The sequence below is a fragment of the Mustelus asterias genome, chromosome 11, assembly GCF_964213995.1.
Source record: "Mustelus asterias chromosome 11, sMusAst1.hap1.1, whole genome shotgun sequence".
NCBI lineage: Eukaryota > Metazoa > Chordata > Chondrichthyes > Carcharhiniformes > Triakidae > Mustelus > Mustelus asterias.
The window spans coordinates 15,159,890-15,180,829 of NC_135811.1; the positions used below are offsets into that span (position 1 = coordinate 15,159,890).

Consider the following 20,940-nt stretch of genomic DNA (forward strand, 5'->3'; position numbering starts at 1 on the left):
ACTGAGCAGATGGTGTTACACATTTCTGATGTAAGCAATTGGTGTAACCTCAACACAGTTCCACAAAATTGACTCTTTGAGCTGGCACTTTGAATAGAATTCTTTATTTTGTGAAGAATTGACATGTATGCCTTGCCACTGCTTGACACCATCAGTGTGTGTGGGAGTAAAATTTAAACAAGTACAAAAACAGATTTTTTTAAAGCTGCATTCTTGCTTTTCAAAAAAAAAACATTTTGATCATCTTTTTAAAATTCATTCGTGGGACATGCTGGCTATGTCAGCATTTATTGTCCATCCCTAGTTGCCCTTGAGAAGGTGTTGGTGAGCTGCCTTCTTGAATCGCTGCAGTCCACATGCTGTGAGTTGACCCACAATGCCGTTAGGGAGGGAATTCCAGGATTTTGTCCCAGTGATTGCGAAGGAACGGCGATATATTCCAAGTCAGGATGGTGAGTGGCTTGGAGGGGAACTTGCAGGTGGTGATATTCCCATGTGTCTTCTACCTTTGTCCTTCGAGATGGAAGTGGTCGTAAGTTTGGAAGGTGCCGTCTAAAGATCAGTGGTGAATTGCTGCAGTGCATCTTGTAGATGGTACACACTGCTGCGACTGAGCGTCGGTGGTGGAGGGAGTGGATGTTTGTGAATGTGGTGCCAATCAAGCGGGCTGCTTTGTCCTGGATGTTGTCAAGCTTCTTGAGTGTTGTTGGAGCTGCACCGATCCAGGCAAGTGGGGAGTATTCCATCACACTCCTGACTTGTATCTTGTAGATGGTGGACAGGCTTTGGGGAGTCGGGAGGTGAGTTACTCCCCGCAGTATTCCTAGCCACTGACCTCTCTTGTAGCCACTGTGTTTATGTGGCGAGTCCAGTTGAGTTTTTGGTCAATGATAACCCCAAGGATGTTGACAGGATGTTGTCCTCCTCAAGCTGAGGGACACTGATGAACTCAAATGGGAGACCATTACTTGTATCCAGTGTCAATGTTAAGCCTTCACAGCTCATGGCCTGCTAGTGTAGTCTTCCTGTGTCCCTTTGTCTCTCATCTCGCCCCCAACTCTGGTTCTCTATCTGGACAATGTTAGGGACTGTGCTCTGCCAGGGTGGCATGCAAGCCGTGCCAATGCCCTATCCCATGGAAGTCAGGGTTGTTTTATGCTTCCTACGTAGCCACGGTGTATTTTGGGCACATCACAATTTTCAAATTCTCATTCTTGTTTTCAAACCTGGGCTCAACCCTCCCAATCTCCTGTAATCTCCACTTGGGTCCTCCGATTCTGACCTTTTGCTCACCCCCAACTTCCTGCGCTCCAGCATTGAAGGCTGTGGTTTCAGCCCCCCACACCTGAAGCTCTGAAACCCCCTCTCTAAACCACTCCACACCTCGACCTCTCCCTCCTCTTTTAACTTGCTCCTTCAAACTAGCCCCTTGACGATCTGCCTGATTAGTTTTGTTTATTCATTGGATGTGGGCGTCACTGGCTGGACCAGCAGTTATTGCCCATCCCTGAGGACATTAACAGTCAAGCACATTGCCGTGGATCTGGAGTCACATGTAGGCCAGACCAGGTAAGGACAACAGATTTCCTTCCCTAAAGGACATGAGTGAACCAGATGGATTTTTACAACAATCGACAAATGATTTCATGGTCATCAGTAAACCTTTAATTCCGGTTTTTTATTGAATTCAAATTTCACCATCTGCTGAGGTGGAATTCGAACCCGAGTCCCCAGAGCAAGATTTCAATTGTGAGTTGGAGAAACTCCAACTCACAAGGGACAGTTTGGTCTCGATATTGATCAAACTTTGAAGTGGTGTAGAGATCCAGAATGTGATTTGGGTGACTAAATCATGAGCTGAGGGAGTGCGGTGGATGTTACGCAGCAGGAGGTTTTGTAATCCATATTTGACCTGATGCCACCCTGGGTCTCTGGATCACTAGTCCAGTGATAATGCCATTACGCCACCGCCTCTCCACATGTGTCATGGTGTTAAACTTTAGTCGACAGCGCTGAAGTGCCTTGGGACACTGACTACCTTTAAGGTGCCATATAAATATAAGTTGTTGTATGGAACTTACCAGTGGCCCTGGAGGCCTTGTTGTCTTTGTTTCAGTGGATAACATTGCTGGATTTCAGAAAAAAATGCATTTGCTTCGTTCAAATTTTCATCTCTGCAATGCCCTATGTTAGCGACTGTGGGTTTTACACAAAAAGAGAAAGATGTGCTTTGCACACACAGATTCAAAGTAACAACAGCAGATTTAATGCAGGAGCTGTTGACTGTGCAGGGCAGAAAATGAAACCACGGCAGGAGCCTGTGAAACACCCCAATGACATCGCCATCAAATCATGTGACTGGCTCTTAAAGCAATCATGCAACCACTTAAATATATAACACTCTCCTTATTTCTCTCTCCCTCTCTATCTCACAACGGAACAGCGACTATGGATATGAGCGTCATTCTGACGGAAGGTGCTTACCGGCTTTCTGGTACAATCGGTCTTTTATGGAAAGGAAATGTAACATGGGGCAGAGCTATCTCAACAGCACAGGGTGAGTACACTGCTGTGATACTTCAATGTTTGTGCTTGCCTGCTTGGCTAAATAGATAGACCAGTTCACGCTACTGTTAATGGAGATCAAGCTCAGGTCCATTATGGTCCCCCAGTAGAAACAGCAGGCTGGAGAAAAAAATGTTCCATTCGTTCACGGCGCAGTGAGATTAGTTCAACCTATGTGGCTTGACATTTGATTAGGTCAGCGTATTGATTTGAATTTCTGCTCCTGGGGCAGTGTTTAAACAGTATTTGAATTCAGAATCTCAGGGGTGACCTTTCACATATCCGCGTTGCTTCGTCCTTGGACAAACCTCCTTGAGTTACCATGCACTTCATCTCAAGTTAGACTAGGACAGAGGAAAACATATCCCACTCGTATTCTGCCTGCCATTATTCAGTGTAGATCAATACCTATGCCTCAGGGATTGCAGCGGTTCAAGAAGGCAGCTCACCACTACTTCCCAAGGGCAATGAGGGATGGGTGATAAATGCTGGGCCTACCCAGTGATGCCCACCTCGCAAGAATTAATTTTTAAAAAGTTAGAGATGGAAAAGACCAAGCAGCATCACTTAAAAATTGGCAAAAGCGGAATGGATGAGTGAAACGTCTTCACTGTTACTGCCAATGACTTTTCCTCTTCTGGTGAAGAATCCATGTTCTTCTGGTAGTGTGGCAGCAAAGGGAAATGATTTCCTTTTTAACAGTAGAGAACAGCAGCAATGGCTTGATGCCCCGGGAGAATTTAGCATGGCCAAAGCACCTAACCAGCATGTCTTTCGGACTGTGGGAGGAAACCGGAGCACCCGGAGGAAACCCATGCAGACACAGGGAGAACGTGCAGACTCCACACAGACAGTGACCCAAGCCGGGAATCGAACCCAGGTTCCTGGCGCTGTGAGGCAGCAGTGCTAACCACTGTGCCACCCCGACTCAATATTCTTCATAGTTGCAGTTGTGGTTTTAAACCACACGGCCCCGCAGCACCGCATCCAAGTGACGATCCTTCATGCCTGGCCCCTGGGGCTTTGTTATTCCACTCAGCTCCAGGCTGGAACAATGAGATTCGTCGCTGGGGCAGATGTCTTCCGCATTTGTCGCATGTCGCACAGTCAGAAAACAGTAGCTGTGCAATTCAAAAACAGCGGGGACTCTGTAAAACAAAATCAAATCCCTCACAAAGCTGAAAGCTCTTGGAGAAATCTGTTCATTGGTTCTGTGGCAAGGATTGAAGGGGATGGGCAATGAAATTAGCCACACTGTGGAAGACAGCCGTATGTACAACATGCCGTTCCCAGCAGTTGACAACGCGACAAAGACAGATTACTTACACACCGAGAAGGTTCACATATATTTACAGGAAATTAACAAACACGTGTTATAATGAAAGGAGTTAGATTGATTTTAGCCCCTGGTTATATATAAAGATATATCTTTATTTCTGTTTAAAATGCCTGGTGTTAAAAAATGTGAATAATCCTTTGTACAGAAAACATTGAGATTACCCCTCTTCAATTACCACTACTGTCATCCTGTTACTCTGCTCTTATCCTCGAGGCTGAATGCAAGGGCATTAAGCCATTGATGCTGTTCTCTACTGTTAGAAAGGAAAATTATTTCCCTTTGATGCCACACTACCAGAAGCATGTGGATGCTTTAGAGAGGGTGCAAAGAAGGTTTACCAGGATGTTGCCTGGTCTGGAGGGTTTTAGGTATGAGGAGAGGGTGGCAAATGTTGTGCCTTTGTTTAAAAAGGGCTGCAGGAAAAAGCGTGGAAACTACAGGCCAGAGAGCCTCACATCTGTAGTGGGTAAGTTGTTAGCAGGAATTCTGAGAGACAGGATCGACAGGCATTTAGAGAGGCAAGGACTGATTAGGGACAATCGGCATGGCTTTGTGAGTGGAAAATCATGTCTCACAAATTTGATTGAGTTTTTTGAAGGGGTAACTAAGAAGGTAGAGGAGAGAAGTGTGGTTGCTGTTGTCTACATGGACTTTAGCAAGGCCTTTGACTACATCCAAAGATGTGCGGGTTAGGTTGATTGGCCATGCTAAAATTGCCCCTTAGTGTCCTGAGATGCGTAGGTTAGAGGGATTAGCGGGTAAAATATGTAGAGATATGGGGGTAGGGCCTGGGTGGGATTGTGGTCAGTGCAGACTCGATGGGCCGAATGGCCTCTTTTTGTACTGTAGGGATTCTATGATTCTGTGATTCTATGATTCTATACTGCATGGTAGGTTGTTGCATAAGGTTAAATCTCACGGGATCCAGGGTGAGGTAGCCAAACGGACCAAAATTGGCTTGATGACAGAAGGCAGAGGGTGGTTGAAGAGGGTTGTTTTTCAAACTGGAGGCCTATGACCAGCGGTGTGCCTCAGGGATCAGTGCTGGGTCCACTATAATTTGTCATTTATATGAATGATTTGGATGAGAATTTAGGAGGCGTGGTTAGTAAGTTTGCAGATGACACCAAGATTGGTGGCATAATGGACAGTGAAGAAGGTTATCTAGGATTACAGCGGGATCTTGATCAATTGGACCAGTGGGCTGACAAATGGCAGATGGAGTTTAATTTAGATAAATGCAAGGTGATGCATTTTGGTCGATCGAACCAGGGCAGGACTTACTCAATTAAGGTACGGCGTTGGGGAGAGTTATAGAACAAAGAGATCTCGGGGTACAGGTTCATATCTCCTTGAAAGTGGAGTCACAGGTGGACAGAGTGGTGAAGAAGGCATTCAGCATGCTTGGTTTCATTGGTCAGAACATTGAATACAGGAGTTGGGACGTCTTGTTGAAGTTGTACCAGACATTGGTAAGGCCACACTTGGAATACTGTGTACAGTTCTGGTCACTTTATTATAGAAAGGATATTATTAAACTAGAAAGAGTGCAGAAAAGATTTACGAGGATGCTACCAGGTCTTGATGGTTTGAGTTATAAGGAAAGGTTGTATAGACTGGGACTTTTTTCCCTGGAGCACAGGAGGCTTAGGGGTGACCTTATAGAGTTCTATAAAATAATGAGGGGCATAGGTCAGCTAGATAGTCAATATCTTTTCCCAAAGGTATGGGAATCTGAAACTAGAGGGCATAGATTTAAGGTGAGAGGGGAAAGATACAAAGGGGTTGAAAGGGGCAATTTTTTCACGCAGCGGGTGGTGAGTGTATGGAACAATCTGCCTGCCAGAGGTGGGTACAATTTTGTCTTTTAAAAAGCGTTTGGACAGTTACATGGGTAAGGTGGCTATGGAGGGATATGGGCCAAATGGAGGCAATTGGGACTAGCTTAGTCGTTAAAAAAAGGGAAACATGGACAAGTTGGGCCGAAGGGCCTGTTTCCATGCTGTAAACCTCTATGACTCTATGACTCTGAGAGGTTGGAGGCGGTGGAAACAAGCACGTTAGCAACATTCAAAGGTATCTTGATAGACACATTTATGGGAAGCGAACAGAGGGATAGAAACTGCATCTCGTGCAGGCTTGGTGGGCCAAAGGGCCTGGTCCTTCATTGTTCTTTGTTCTTCCAATCTGTCACCTATCTCTGAGATGAGCCTCTTGATTAAATGACTGGTTTAAAACCACAATTGCAACTATGAAGAACACTGAGTCAGGGCGGCACGGTGGCACAGTGGTTAGCACTGCTGCCTCACAGCGCCCGGGACCCAGGTTCAACTCCTGGCTTCAGTCACTGTGTGGAGTCTGCACCTTCTCCCTGTGTCTGTATGGGTTTCCTCCGGGTGCTCCGGTTTCCTCCCACAGTCCGAAAGACGTGCTGGTTAGGTGAATTGGCCGTGCTAAATTCTCCCTCAGTGTACCCGAACAGGCGCTGCAGTGTGGCAACTCGGGGGATTTTCACAGTAACTTCATTGCAGTGTTAATATAAGCCTACTTGTGACACTAATAAATAAACTAAACTAAAGTCAAGACAAATGCTTCCCCCCAGGGTTTGCCAATTGTGATTCATTGTATTCCAGGAGATTTGATCACATGACTTGCCCCCACGCTCTGGTCATTGGTTTCCCAACATGTCCATCCTTGTGACGCCTTGCCTCCCTAAACAAGATCAGAGGCGGGGGGGGGGGGGGGGGGGGGGGGGGGAGGGGAGGGGGGGGGGGGGCGGTGGCATGGTGGTTTGCACTGCTGCCTCACAGCACCAGGGATCTGGGTTCGATTCTGACTTTGAGTCAGAATAACAGAAAATATTAGATAAATATTAGATGGGTGGCAGAGTGTCTGCGTGGGTTTCCTTCGGGTGCTCCGGTGCTGTGCCTCAGTGTGCCTCACAGCACCAGGGACCCGGGTTCGATTCCCAGCTCGGGTCACTGTCTGTGTGGAGTTTGCATGTTCTCCACATGTCTGTGTGGGTTCCTTCCGGGTGCTCCGGTTTCCTCCCACAGTCCAAAGATGTGCAGGTTAGGTAGATTGGCCATGCTAAATTGCCCCTTAGTGTCAATGGGATTAGCAGGGTGGATACGTGGGGTTACGGAAATACGGCCTGGGTGGTATTGTGCAGACTCGATGGGCCAAATGGCCTCCTTCTGCACTGTAGTGATTCTATGATTCTATGAACTCAAAACCAAAAAGACTCATTACCTGATTGGATGATGCCTGACTGTCAGCCAAGCAACCTTTCTCCTCCATTTTCAGTATTTTTATATCTGGTAAAGAGAAATGTTCAAAGAAAATGTCCGCATGATTTTTCTCCGAGATTGCACAGGCCTGTGTCCCAGAGATTGACCTTCAATTCCTGGAGACTCCAGACCGTTTCTGGAGAGTTGGTAACCCTATTTACTGCATATATTTGAGCTCAGTCCAAATTGCTACCTGAGGTTCGAACTTCAACCACTGAGCATTGGAGCCAATCCCAAATCTCCAGTGTGGATTCAGCATCAAATCTAGCCTGGAATCAGCCTCAGGTTCCCAGTACATGAGGCCAATCCAGACTGGTTCCCTGGGTTATATCTCCGAGCAGTTAACTGCAGATTTCCATGTCATCTCATGGTCCTTAATGTCTGGTGAATCTTCAATTTCTGATATGAAAGGCGTTCGCCTATGGAATTACATAAGAATGTGCAGCACCGAACAGACCATTCAGCCCATCTGATCCAGGCTAGTGTTTATGCTCTGCACAACCTCCCCAACCACCTAACTCATCTAACCCTATCAGAGTAAATTTCTGATATAAAGTAACAACAGAAAATATTAGATAAATATTAGATGGGTGGCACAGTGTCTGCGTGGGTTTCCTTCGGGTGCTCCGATGCTGTGCCTCAGTGTGCCTCACAGCACCAAGGACCTGGGTTCAATTCCAGCCTTGGGTCACTGTCCTGTACTCCCCGTGTTTGCGTGCGTTCTTCCTAAGTCTGCGTGCGTTTCCTCCGGGCGCTCCAGTTTCCTCCCACACTTCAGAGGTGTGTGGATTAGGTGGATTGGCCATGATAAATTGCCCCTTACTGTTGGGTGGACTAGCAGGGTAGATGCACGGGGTTGCAGGGATAGGACCTTGGTGGGATTGTTGTCGGTGCAGACTCGATGGGTCGAATGGCCTCCTTCTGCACCGCGGGGATTCTCTGTTCGATGTTCCATATTAACACAGCGGGTCTGGCGGCATCCGTGAGGAGAGAAACGGAGTTAACCGCTGAAATTTGACTGGCGCTCACACCAAAGGGATCTTAGGGTCCCACCAATGGTGCACCCCCACTGCAATTTCCTGGCAGCGAGGGGTGCGTTCAACAAGGAACCCCATTGACAATGGCGGGACCATAAGGTTCCGCCACCAGTGAGAGATGCGCCAACTCCTGTCGCTGTGAAACACACCGCAGAGGGGGAGGAAAATCCCACCCAACATTTTGAGTCCATGGGCGGGATTTTCCAACTCTGGGTATCTGAAGAAAATTCCGCCAGATTTCCTGTCCCACCCATTATGATTCCTGTGGCAGGCAGGACTAGTAAATTTACATCCACGTGACTCTTCTACGGATGTATTTCTCTCTCCACACAATCCTTTCAACTCTGACAAAGGGTCATCCAGACCCGAAACGTTGGCTCTATTCTCTCTTCACAGATGCTGCCAGACCTGCTGAGGTTTTCCAGCATTTTCTGTTCATACTTCAGATTTTCACCAGACTCAGGGCCCGATTTTACCAAAGCATGGGTGCGAAATCGCAGTAAAGTTGGGCGTCGGGACTATACTGCGATCTGCGCCCGATTCCGAGCAGATCGCGGCTTTACCGACACCCGATTCGGGCGTGGGTCCGGCCCGTGCCCGAATCGGGCGGCCCGACGATTTAAATGCATTAGCATGCATTTAAATCAACTTAATGAACCGCGCGCCCAACCCTACCGACAAATCCCACTTTACCGTCTTCTGGCCCGTTCCGGATCTGCGCTTTTAGCAACCGGCAGAATAAAAATCCGAAGCGGATTTCTATTCTGCAGAGGAACCTCCGAAGCCCTCTCTGCCCTTGTGAAGTCACCATCCTCCTCGACCATCCTTCGTGGACCCCCCGCTAACCACTCCGGCAGACCCCCTCCCCCCCGGATCAGATCCCCCTGGGAGGCAGGCCCCCCCGGTAGGCCCCCCGCCCCGGGATCAGACCCCCCTGGGAGGCAAGCCCCCCTGGCAGACCAGCCCTCCCCTGGGATCGGACCCCCCTGGGAGGCAGGCCCCCCCAGCAGACCCCCCCCCCCCACCCCGGGATCAGACACCCCTGGGAGGTAGGCCCCTCCCGGCAGAGCACACCCCCATCCTACCTCGATCGCTGGTCTCCCTCCACCATCCTTCCGTTAGCAAGATAAGCTGTATGTTCCTCAGCTAGATCCACTTTGGTCAACACAAAGATGGTCCTTCTGCCTTGTGAGTCCATCTGGCTCACCAAGTCAGTTACAATACTGCGTTCAGCATCTACTGAACCATCTTGGATACAAAGGATAATGAATGGTACTGGTCGATCTTCCTGGTGTTATCAGCACTGTAACATCAGGAATGGCTGCCGACACTAAGGATATAATTTTTAGCATAAGCAAGGCTTACATGCAGAGCCCTAATGCCATTATCCTTTGTATCCAAGATGGTTCAGTAGATGCTGAACGCAATATTGTAACTGACTTGGTGAGCCAGATGGACCCATCACACCCCCTCTCCTCCTCCCACCCCCTCCCCCCCCCACCCCCACCCCCACCCCCAGAGGGTGATCTGGGTCCCGCCCTCTCTCCTCCCCACCCACCCCCCCCCCCGCAGATGATCTGGGTCAGAGAGCCGCTCTCTCTGCTTTTTTCTCCCCGCCCGGGCGCGCTGTTTCGGATTTTTTTTCGAACTGCGCATGCGCAGTTCAGAGCTCCGATCATTCCGGCAGCGCTAAGCCCCGCCCACATCGCGAATCGGATCGGAGCCGGCAAAAAGCATATGGGCGCGCTGCAAAGAGGATTCCAGGCGCGGATCTATTTGACACCCAGATTCGGCACTTAGGCTCAAAATGGTATAAATCAGGCCCTCAGTCTTTTTGCGTCTATTAGAATAAATTTATAATCCTTTCTCCCACACTTAATTATCCAGCTTTCCCTTGGAAGGCCAGAGTGGAGTCCAACTCTTCACACCATCCACTGGACGGATGAGCTATGTTTCGTTAGATGATTATTCAGGTGGTCAGTCACAATGAAATAGTTACACTTGTGTCATTGTGAATATAGCGTTCAATTCTGGTCGCCATATTACCATAAGGATGTGGAGGCTTTGGAGAGGGTACAGAAAAGATTTACCAGGATGTTGCCTGGTATGGAGGACATTAGCTATGAGGAGAGGTTGGAGAAACTTGGTTTGTTCTCACTGGAGCGACAGAGGTTGAGGGGAGACCTGATAGAAGCCTACAAGATTATGAGAGGCATGGACAGAGTGGATAGTCAGAAGCTTTTTCCCAGGGTGGAAGAGTCAATTACTAAGGGGCATAGGTTTAAGGTGCGAGGGGCAAGGTTTAAAGGAGATGTACGAGGTAGATTTTTTACACAGAGAGTAGTGGGTGCCTGGAACTCGTTGCTGGGGGAGGTAGTGGAAGCGGATACGGTAGTGACTTTTAAGGGGCGTCTTGACAAGTACATGAATAGGATGGGAATAGAGGGAGATGGTCCCTGGAAGGGTAGGGGGTTGTAGTTCAGTCGGGCAGCATGGTCGGTGCAGGCTTGGAGGGCCAAAGGGCCTGTTCCTGTGCTGTAATTTTCTTTGTTCTTTGTTCACACACTGAAGCAGTGGCAAAGTTAAAACCCAATGTTAATTTGATGTTTTTTTTTTGACTTACACAGATACAGAAAGGTTGGCTCCAATAATTGCACCAATGGTGTTGGAGAACTGTATACTGCCAAGCAGCGTCAATGCTCCAGCAGGGCTCCCCGGGGCCTACACCTAATCACCAGCAACGGCAGACTGGCTACCGAGTCAAGACAGAACATTACCTTCATTGTGCATTTAGAGGAGGTAAGCTTTCTGATGAGAACGTCTCCAGTTCTTTCCTCTAGTGGCAGAAATCCAAACTGAGGGGCACAACATTGGCGGGATTTTCCAGCCGGGCTCGCCGCAAGACCGGAAAATCCCACCTGAGTTCAATGCATGGTGCTGTCCCACCCGCTACCATTCCAGTGGCGGGTGAGATGGGAAAATTCCACCCATTGAATTTAGAGCTCCGACATTCAGGAATGATGTGAGGAAGCACTTGGTCCAAAACCAAAGGGTTACGGAAATCTGAAACCCTCTCCCTCAAAAGGCCGTTGAAACTGGGTTTCCATTGAAAAACCAACAGATACATAGATTTTTGTTAAAAAGGATGTTATGGGTTATGAGACGAAGATGGGTGAATGGAGTTATAGAGTCACAGAGGTTTACAGCATGAAAACAGGCCATTCAGCCCAACTTGTCCATGCCGCCCAGTTTTTACCAAGATCCAAATCAGCCATTATCTCATTGAATGACAGAACAAGCTCGCTGGCCTTCTCATTTTTCTTGCTCTCTCAAATGCATTTGTTATTTGCAAGAAAGAAGAGTAAGGAAAAACAACTTGTATGGAATAGTTTGTCATTATCAGTCATTAGCAACAGCCCACAATATTAATCTACACCGTTCCGACTGAGTCACTGGAGATGCTTGAATCTGCAGCTTACAGGAAGGATTGCAGTAGCCGGTATTTCATGTAGAACTTGTTAACACGGTTCAATCACTTTCTCTAATTTTTCACCATGACCTTTCTCATCCGTCTTTTCTTCATACAAGTGAAAACTTTATTCATCGCAGGAGTTTTAAAATGAAAAATGGAACGCTTCGCTTTGCTTTTTTAGCCACTTCAATATCTGGCCTTTGGCATCTTTCAGCTTCCAATCCTTTGCCTCCAAGGAATCGATCGCTACACGTTACTCAAACGTGCCTGTATTTTCAATTTAGCTGATGCAACAGTGGCTCAAGTGTGAGTGGGGCACTTTCGTTTCTTTTGACACACTCTCTGCCCTCCAAACTCTACTGCTGAGCAACGTCCCCTCCAGGACCCAGACCCCGTCCTAACCTTAGAAACACATCGACATTCCTTCATTGCACTTCATCGATATCATGGAAATTGGTGGGAGCCACAGGAGAACTCCAACAGCACCGTCCCACCTGGACAGGCCTCATTACTCACACCCACATCCAGAGTTAGAGACAATGGACTAACAGAAGCAGAAAAAGGCAGAGGCTCCTTCACAATAATTAACTGGAAAGGAATGAGTAATGCAATAATTTAGATCCCTGACTGCCCTTTCATTACAGCAATTGGAGCAGGAAATGTGACTGAAGCTTTGATAGGGAGAGGCAGCAGGTATGTTGCCATCAACCGACTAAGCGGCTGAATCTCCAAGCGGAACATTTAACTTGTGCATAGCCAATTCAGTGATACTTTGTTTGAGCCAATGAATAGCTGAATTGGAGCCAGAATGATAAGGTGTGCCCAGATATCCAGACAAACTGCAGTTTAATTCCGCAAATGTAGGATCATCCCCGTACAGACACATTTATATAACACATCAGCATCACGGCCACCATAGCTACTCCCTGGGGAATTACTGCTCCCTGCAGGAGATATTTGAGTATAAAACCAAAAAAGAACTAGAATTAGCTATACGTTTTCTGCACTTACTCCTTTAAGCTCAGTGGTGGTGAAATGCCAGCCTATAATTGTGCAGGGAGCAGAACCTATTCTGCCATTCAATTCACCTGAACACATCCTGTCCATTGGAGATTGCAAAATTTAGCTTTGCCAACCCAAAGGCTCATCCTGATGTATCCCACTCTCCACCCCCCCCCCCACCGTTATTCCCTCCTTTCCTTGAAGGCTGTAACCCATTTAGGGTATTGTTTGGCAGCACAGTGGTTAACACTGCTGCCTCACAGCGCCAAGCACCCGGGTTCAATTCCAGCCTCGGGTGACTGTGTGGAGTTTGCACATTCTCCCCGTGTCTGCATGGGTTTTCTCCGGGTGCTCTGGTTTCCTCCCACAGTCCAAATATGTGGGGGTTAGGTGGACTGGCCATGCTAAATTGCCCCTTAGTGTCAGGGAGATTAGCAGGGTAAATATGTGGGGATAAGACCTGGGTGGGATTGTTGTCGGTATAGGCTCCATGGGCCGAATGGCCTCCTGCAGCACTGTAGGGATTCTATGATTCTTTGATTACTTTTGTTAAGTGGTCACCCCCCCATGTGAAGCAAGTGAGATTTGACGGTCACTTTTGGAAGAGATTCAATGCTGATATTTCCAAGAGATCGAGTCTGGAAGCTACTTAACCAGGGAGAAGATAAAAGGATACGGGGAAAGGACAGAGAAAATGGAATAACATCATCTTGCATCAATAGAAGAGTGAGCACTTGAAACCAGGTGGGGATGAATGGGAAATATGCATTTATACAGTTCCTCTCACCACCACGGATGTCCCAAAGCCAATGAAATACTTTTGCAGTATAGTCATGTCGTAATGTTGGAAATGCAGTAGCCAATTTTCACACAGCAAAACTCCTCAGACAGCAATATGATCTTGCAGATAATGACCAAAATTTTCCAGCCCTTCCAGCCAGTGAAACTTTCTATCCTGCCACTGAGGACCCCCCACCCATGGTGTGTTTCCCGGTGGCAGAGGGTGAGGACATGCAAAACCCAAAGACATTGGCAGGACCAGAAGATCCTGTCAGCGGCCAATGGCGAACCACTTTCACCACCAGAAAATACGCCACGGGGCGGAGCTGGAAAATCTCACCCGGTATGTTTTTGAGATATCGATTGTAGGAGAACAATTGGACAGGACACCAGAAATAACTCCCATAGTTTCATGGGATCTTTAATGTCCACCTGGGAGGGTAGATGAGGCCTCAGTTTAATGTCTCATCCAGTTGTGCCATTCTGGAGGGTCACCCTTGATTTTGCGCTCGAGTCCTGGAGAGGGACTTGAACCCTTCGGACTCAGAGGTGAGAATGTCACCAGCTGAGCCACAGATGGCATGTCGCAGCATTTGATACATCAGACAGTGGTCTTCTGTGATTCTTTCTTTTTTTCTGTGTTAAGAAGCTATGCCCATTTAACTGACTGGAAGTTTTGCAACTTGAAATGAGACAGGACAAATGAGGCCACCTTCCAAGGTGAAGGTGAAAAACAAACAATTCAGGGGAGTGCAAAAGAGTGGCGTTTCCTACAATTCAGAGACCCATCCAAACTCATCACTGTCTAAGGAAGAGACATTAAAATGGAAAATACTGGATATTAAAACAATGGCTGCTATATACCCACCCAGAACCCTTGGAAATACACAATGGGTGAAATATAACAGACCAGGCTGCCGTCACTACAGAAATAGCAAGAAAGATTATAGTTCAGGAAACAGACTGAAAACTAGTCTCTCTCCTTCTCTCTCTCTCTCAATCCCTTTTTCTCTCTCTCTCTCTCTAGTGTAGGTCCCTTACAGTCGGAAACAGGAGAATTAATAACAGGGAACAAAGAAATAGCTGAGGTGCTAAATTCGTACTTTGCTTTAGTCTTCACAAAGGAAGACATGAATAATGTACCAGAAGTTCTGAAAGAAACAAATTTTAGTGAGGAGCTGAAGGAAATCAGTATTAGTAGCAAAATTATTTTGAGGAAATTGATGGGATTGAAGGTGGATAAATCTCCTGGGCCTGATAATCTGCATCCCAGAATATTTAAGGAAATGGCCCTGGAAATAGCAGATCCATTAGTGGTCATTTTCCCTCTCTGTCTCCCTCCCGAACTAAGATCTTATAATAATTGCCACATCTTCTACATCTGACCATATCCACTAAACCAACTAATCCAAATTGGCCACAACATTTAAAATCTATGCCCCAAAGGATGCTTGAATCATAGAATCCTACAGTGCAGAAGGAGGTTATTCAGCCCACCGAGTCTGCACCGACCACAATCCCAACCAGGCCCTATCCCCATGACCCCATGCATTTAGCCTAGCTTGTCCCCCTGGCACTAAGGTCAATTTAGCATGGCCAATGCACCTAACGCGCACATCTTTGGACTGTGGGAGGAAACCGCAGCTCCCAGAGGAAATCCATGCAGACACGGGGAGAACGTGCAGACTCCACATAGACAGTGACCCAAGCTGGGAATCGGGTGCCTGGCGCTGTGAGGCAGCAATGCTAAACACTGTGCCACTGTGGCATGTCCCACTTCACCATATATTCTTTTGATTGATTTTATTGGACGCTAACCTCCAGTATTCTTATTATTTCTTTCCCTCAGTTTTAGTGGATAATACATTTGCTCTTTCTTTTCCACAAGGAAACTTTGTTTGATTGGCTCCGTATTGTTCACTGCATAAATATTTTAAAACCTTCTGATTTAGAAAAGGCATATTCTTGTGAAAAAGAAACTCAAACCTTGGATGGGATTCTGCTATTTTGAGACTAAGTGTGGTGGTGGGTGACTACGGGCCTCTCCCGCTGGCCGGAATGGCAGAATCCCACGTCAGATTCTGCGTTCAGAAGCTTATTCATTATGTACTAGCAGGTTCCCCTCCAAATTTCCTGGCGGCTGCCGGCTGGGTAATGCACCCGCTGCCAGCTAGCGGGTTCGAAGGTTGGGGTGCCATACGTAAACGCCTGTCCATCACACAGGTGGACAGAGTGGTGAAGAAGGCATTCGGCATGCTTGGTTTCATCAGTCAGAACATTGAATACAGGAGTTGGAACGTCTTGTTGAAGTTGTACAAGACATTGGTAAGGCCACACTTGGAATACTGTGTACAGTTCTGGTCACCCTATTATAGAAAGGATATTATTAAACTGGAAAGAGTGCAGAAAAGATTTACTAGGATGCTACCGGGACTTGATGGCTTGTGTTATAAGGGAGAGGCTGGATAGACTGGGACTTATTTCTCTGGAACGTAGGAGGCTGAGGGGTGATCTTATAGAGGTCTATAAAATAATGAGGGGCATAGATCAGCTAGATAGTCAATACCTTTTCCCAAAGGTAGGGGAATCTAAAACTAGAGGACGTAGGTTTAAGGTGAGAGGGGAGAGATACAAAAGTGTCCAGAGGGGCAATTTTTTCACACAGAGGGTAGTGAGTGTCTGGAACAAGCTGCCAGAGGCAGTAGTAGAGGCGGGTACAATTTTGTCTTTTAAAAAGCATTTAGATAGTTACGTGAGTAAGATGGGTATAGAGGGATATGGGCCAAATGGGGGCAATTGGGATTAGCTTAGGGGTTTTAAAAAGAAAAGAGCGGCATGGACAAGTTGGGCCGAAGGGCCTGTTTCCATGCTGTAAACCTCTATGTCTCTGTGACTATGACACTCATATCACTCTCTCCAGTCCACCTGTCTTCATGGGTCCATGCAGGATGTCGGAGGCTAAATTCTAGTTCTTCCCTTTGCCTTCCATTCTTCAACTTCCTCAATGCCCCCCACCCCCACTACCCCCCCCCCCACCTGCCATCGTGCCTTCTGACCCCCCACACCCCATCCCCATACAGCTCTCCTCCCACATTGCCCCCATTGTCATTGTCAGTGGCTCTCCCACAACACCACCTCACATCCCCACCTCGGATCATTGGGGTGAAGCGTCCATGAGTCCCATAGCACAATGCTGTCAATAACGGCCAACTGGGCATGGAGCTGGAGGGCACAAACCAGTCTGACCCAGCAGAGTGACAGTCAGCGCAACAGGAGCGGCACAGCGCCATGACAGATGGACTATATTGCACTCACCCTGAGGTCTCGAGCAGACTGAGGTCCTCCTTGTGCATGTCACTCTTTAGCAGTTGGGTTTGAGGCCAATGTGATTTCACCCAGATGTGACGCAAGGCTGGAAGGCCTGGTGAGGTTTCAGTGATCAGCTGTTTTAATGAACATTCATGAGATGCAAATGGCGCTCACACCATTAGGCAGTAGGAGAACTGACCCACCGTTAACCTGCCACTGGGAGAATTGCAAGCTGTTTTAATGCTGGAGGCTTTCCACCTTTTCAGCTCCCATTGGATTCTCCACTTCTGCCCCTCACCAAACCCGCCACAGGCAGAATGTGAAAATTCCACCCCTTTGTTGTCACCAACCGAGAAGGTTGAACAGAGGGGAGTCACTCCATACCTAGTGTGGCAATGTGGTTAGCACTGCTGCCTCACAGCGCCAGGGGCCCAGATTTGATTCCCAGCTTGGGTCACTGTCTGTGTGGAGTTTGCACATTCTCCCCATGGGTTGCCTCGGTGCTCCAGTTTCCTCCCACAGTCCAAAAGACGTGCTAGTTAGTTGCGTTGGCCATGCTAAATTCTCCCTCAGTGTACCCAAACAGGCGGCAGAGTATGGCGACTAGGGGATTTTCACAGTAACTTCATTGTAGTGTTAATGTAAGCCTACTTGTGACACTAATAAATAAACTTCCCACCTGGTCCTTGTATCTGTCCTGTAGGTTGCATGGGGCACCATGGTTAGCACTGCTGCCTCACAGCGCCAGGGACCCGGGTTCAATTCTGGCCTTGGGTGTCAGTGTGGAGTTTGCACGTTCTCCCCGTGTCTGCGTGGGTTTCTTGCGGGTGCTCCGGTTTCCTCCCACACTCCAAAGATGTGCGAGTTAGTTTTATTGGCCATGCTGAATTGTCCCTTGGTGTCAGGGGGATTAGCAGGGTAAATGCTTGGAGTTATGGGGATAGGGCCTAGTTGGGATTGTGATCGGTGCAGGCCTGATGGGCCGAATGGCCTCTTTCTGCACTGTACAGATTCTATGATTCTAAGAGGGGGACGGGGAGTGTAGGATCACTGGATCACTGCCAAACTTGATGGGTTTCTCATCTGACACTCACGTGGGCATTTTACAGTTGAGGCAACTGAATAGTGACAGAAGCATGAGCATTAAGCTTCAATTCTCCATTTTCCAAGCCTGGGGGCACTCACTCCCCAAGATGAGATCAGCTCCCAGAATGCAGGCTCAGTCTGGGATGCTTCTGCATGGTACGATGCAGTGCTTTCATTCATCGAGCCATCCAGGAGGCCATCTGTTTCATCCTGTCGAACTATACCGCAGGATTGTTTCATTCCGTGACAATAGCAGCTGTTGTGGTCAGTGCCGACAGCCGCTGTGTAATTAAAATGGAATGATACATGCACAGCGGTGTTGCGCATTGTGACTTACTCACGAGAGGCTTGTCATTGAGGAATAAGTTCAATGCAATGTATGGTGGGATACGTAAGTGAGCATCGAGCAGTTTTACAGTATGGTCTGAACTCGGAGGTCTGTTATATCCTCAAAGCACATCACAAACAACATTATGATCTAAAATTGTGGAGTTCCTGGGGGCCATTTCATTCCATTTTGTAAATTGACTTTTCTCTCACAGCATGTAGCAATAGAGAATAGGAATCGACTGCCAGGCCACCTGACATGAGTTGAAGTGTTATTGTGATTTTACTGGCAGCGATATTTGTTTTACATCATTTCACAGTTAAGGGCCCTAGCATCAGCTGTGACTCAATGGGTTGCATTCTTGCCTTGCAATCAGAAGGTTGTGGGTTCAAATCCCATACACGCAGCCTTTATAGTGTAACATCTATGCTAACACTTTAGTGCAGTACTGAGGGGGCTGATGTCTTTTGGACGGGATGTTTACACCGAGGCCCGGGTCCACTCTTTCAGGTTGGCGTGGCACTATTTGAAAGCAGGACTCGGAGGTTCGCCCTGGAATCCTGCCTGATATTTATTTCTTAACCAACGTCAATGAAAAGAAGGATTATGTGGTCATTAGCACATTACTGTTCAGGGTGGCACCCTATGTGCAAAATCAACTGCAGCATTCCTTCCATTATAACGAGTGCACTTCAAAAGGATGTAATTGATGGTAAAAGTACTTTTGGACACCTTGAACACATGGAAAGTGCTAAATAAGTGCAGACCATCTGTGACGATTGTCCCTTTAAGGGCAACACAGCAGAGTAAGGGTCACCTGGTCTGGGTGACCAATCGGGATTCAAAGTGGGGTGTCACCCCAGGGGCAGGGGTTCTCCTCGGCAGAAGTATTTGAGAATTAGCTGCAAACATGCAGCTCTTGAAGATCATGAAATAAGTCCCTTAAAATAAAGTTTCTGAAAGTGCATAATTATTTTCGGCGCGGCACGGTGGCACAGTGGGGCAGCAGGGTGGCACAGTGATTCGCACTGCTGCTTCACAGCTCCAGGAACCCAGATTTGATTCCTGGCTTGGGTCACTGTCTGCGTGGAGTTTGCACATTCTCCCCGTGTTTGCGTGAGTTTCCTCCGGGTGCTCCGGTTTCCTCCCACAGTCCAAAAGATGTGCAGGTTAGGTGGATTAACCAAGCTAAATTGCCCCTTAGTGTCCTGGGATGTGTAGGTTAGAGGGATTAATGGGTAAATGTATGGGGTTACAGGATCGGGCCTGGGTGGGATTGTTGTTGGTGCAGATTCGATGGGCCGGCTAGCCTCCTTCTGCACTGTAGGGATTCTATGATTTTATGATCACGTCTTCCTTTTTGCTTTGGTGGAACAATTTACTTTTGAGTTGGCAACACCCCTTCCCCCTTCCTCCCCCTCCCAATTTCTACTTCAGTAAGACTTTATCCCAAAAGCTCCAATTTCAATCCTCTTATCCTCTAAGTCATTGCATCTATTCCTCCCTACCCACTTTCTCATATCTCCAATGAGTTGAGCTCAATGTCTCCAACTCTAACTGTAGTTGGGTGCAACAGTCAATAGTGGCTGTGGTATTGTCCTAGTAATGTAGAAAAAAATCTTATCAAATTCAACAATAGCAACTTGCAACATTGAATTCAATAAATCTGCCCCTCTGGCGCCAGGGTAATGAAAGCTGAAGCATGGTTGTAAAAACCCAAAGTGTTCACTAATATCCCTCAGGGCAAGCAACCTGCCATCCATATGTGAATACATGTCAGTGTTTCCGATCAAGTGCCTCATTCTTAATGCTTAGAGGACAACCAGTGAATGGGTAATAAATGTTATCTGGCCCCCAGCATCCAAGAAGAAATAATGATCTAAAATAAAGTACTCACTGCCCCCAGTCCCAATCTAAAGCCTTAAAAAGCCAATCTCATTTATTATTATTGTCACAAGTGGGCTGACATAAACACTGCAATGAAGTTACTGTGAAAATAGTCGCCACACTTCAGCACCTGTTCAGGTAACACTGAGGGAGAATTTTGCATGGTCAATGCACCTAACCAGCAGGTCATTGAGACTGTGGGAGGAAACCAGAGCACCCGGAGGAAACCCACGCAGACACGGGGAGAACGTGCAGACTCCACACACACAGTGATCTAAGCCAGGAATTGAACCCGGGTCCCTGGCGCTGTGAGGCAGCAGTGCTAACCACTGTGCCACCTTGCTGCCCTTGGTACAGCCTGTTTCTAGTTTAATTTTGCCTTCTGTCCTACCCTTGCCAACCATGGTGGCATTTCATGCACCTTATGGTCCTCATCTACATTTATCTTTCCAACTTAACTCAAATCTATCATAAATCAATGTTGTTTGGGGGAGGGTGCTGTACCATTGACACGGGTCGGTGGGAATGTTAAGGGGTGCAGCATTTTCTATGGACGTGTATGCTCTGTTGACTTCAAAATAAAGATGGGAATCATTACAGAAATAGTTAAGTTGTGTGACACCTTTGCAAAAAAGCATTTGTCTCTCTGTGACACCTCTGGTGACCTCAGGATATCCCAAAGCATTTTACGTCAAATAAAGTCTTTTTTTTGGAATGCAGTCACTGCTGTTTGGGTCCACCAGACTGGAAATGTCATTACTCCCTGTGGGAAATTGCACCAAGCTACATGCAATGTCCATAAAGCAGCAGCCTACCTTGTCCAAACAAATCGACTTACAATCAGG

At 47.4% G+C, this 20,940-nt stretch overlaps 1 protein-coding gene across 1 annotated transcript in view; it reads left to right on the forward strand.

Annotated features, from left to right (window-relative positions):
• The window catches only part of LOC144500847 (VPS10 domain-containing receptor SorCS1-like), an 868,860-nt gene that overhangs the window by 778,247 nt on the left and 69,673 nt on the right, over positions 1-20,940 (forward strand). Inside the window, exons 17-18 of the mRNA XM_078224322.1 lie at positions 2,444-2,557; positions 10,859-11,030. Coding sequence (XP_078080448.1) covers positions 2,444-2,557; positions 10,859-11,030 — 286 coding nt within the window. The remainder of the gene's footprint in view (positions 1-2,443; positions 2,558-10,858; positions 11,031-20,940) is intronic.